The 772-nt window shown below is 47.9% G+C and overlaps 1 protein-coding gene across 2 annotated transcripts in view; it reads right to left on the bottom strand.

Moving 5' to 3' along the window:
- LOC119590399 (Kv channel-interacting protein 1-like) overlaps positions 1 to 772 on the bottom strand; it is a 142,390-nt gene that overhangs the window by 104,512 nt on the left and 37,106 nt on the right. For both annotated transcript variants that reach the window (XM_037939068.1, XM_037939069.1), the window contains exon 2: positions 458 to 564. In XM_037939068.1, coding sequence (XP_037794996.1) covers positions 458 to 564 — 107 coding nt within the window. The remainder of the gene's footprint in view (positions 1 to 457; positions 565 to 772) is intronic.

Raw genomic sequence — 772 nt, 5'->3', positions numbered from 1 at the left:
AATATAGAGAGGGAGTGCCACTCGGGGAGTCACTTCCACCGCCACTGAAAGGGTCGGCTTGAAAGGTCTTGACGAAGAGAGGAGGGGGGTGTTGATGCGAGAGGGCGGGGTGGGGGGCAGTGCGCGATTATCCCTCGGCCGCGGGAGTGGCACCTGCCCTCCTCGCTGCGGTTCACGGGCACCATTGCCGCCCCCTCCCTTCCCCCGTGCCGGATTGAGACAAAGGAATGCACACACAGACAGCGTTCCGAGTTTTGCCGATTGGTCCCTATCCTCTCCCGGCGCGTGTGCAGGCAACTTAAACATTTCCTCTTACCATAAGTAATCAGTTTTAGCAGTTAATTTTTATTTGTTCTTCCCTATAACAGCCATTACGGCATATCAGCTTAAATCCTGGTCTGCGGCTTGTCACGCACAAAAGCTGAATGATAAAGCAATGCATCATATTAAGACTTACCTGTTTAAAACCCCTGTACATGAGCCGAATCTCCTGTCGGGTAAACTTTGTTTGCTTGCATAGTTCTTCAAGCTTGACTGGTCTGTGTTTCACCGGTCGAACGGTCTCTGTAAGAGAAGTGACTCTGTTTAGAATTCTGCATTGATCTCTAAATCATGGTAGAGTATAATGGAGAATAGTGCTGCTTATACTGAAGGAAATTGGGAAGCAATTGTAGCAAAATTAGAGCATTATAATCATTTGAACAATAGCGTTGCTTTGACGATGGTGTGACTCTGGCGCCAGCTTCAGAAAAAAGCTTTCTATTTCTTAGTA

The sequence above is a fragment of the Penaeus monodon genome, chromosome 27 (assembly GCF_015228065.2).
Source record: "Penaeus monodon isolate SGIC_2016 chromosome 27, NSTDA_Pmon_1, whole genome shotgun sequence".
Classification (NCBI taxonomy): Eukaryota; Metazoa; Arthropoda; class Malacostraca; order Decapoda; family Penaeidae; genus Penaeus; species Penaeus monodon.
The sequence above is the reverse complement of the archived record's forward strand: the minus strand, read 5'-3'. Positions and strand labels throughout refer to the sequence as shown.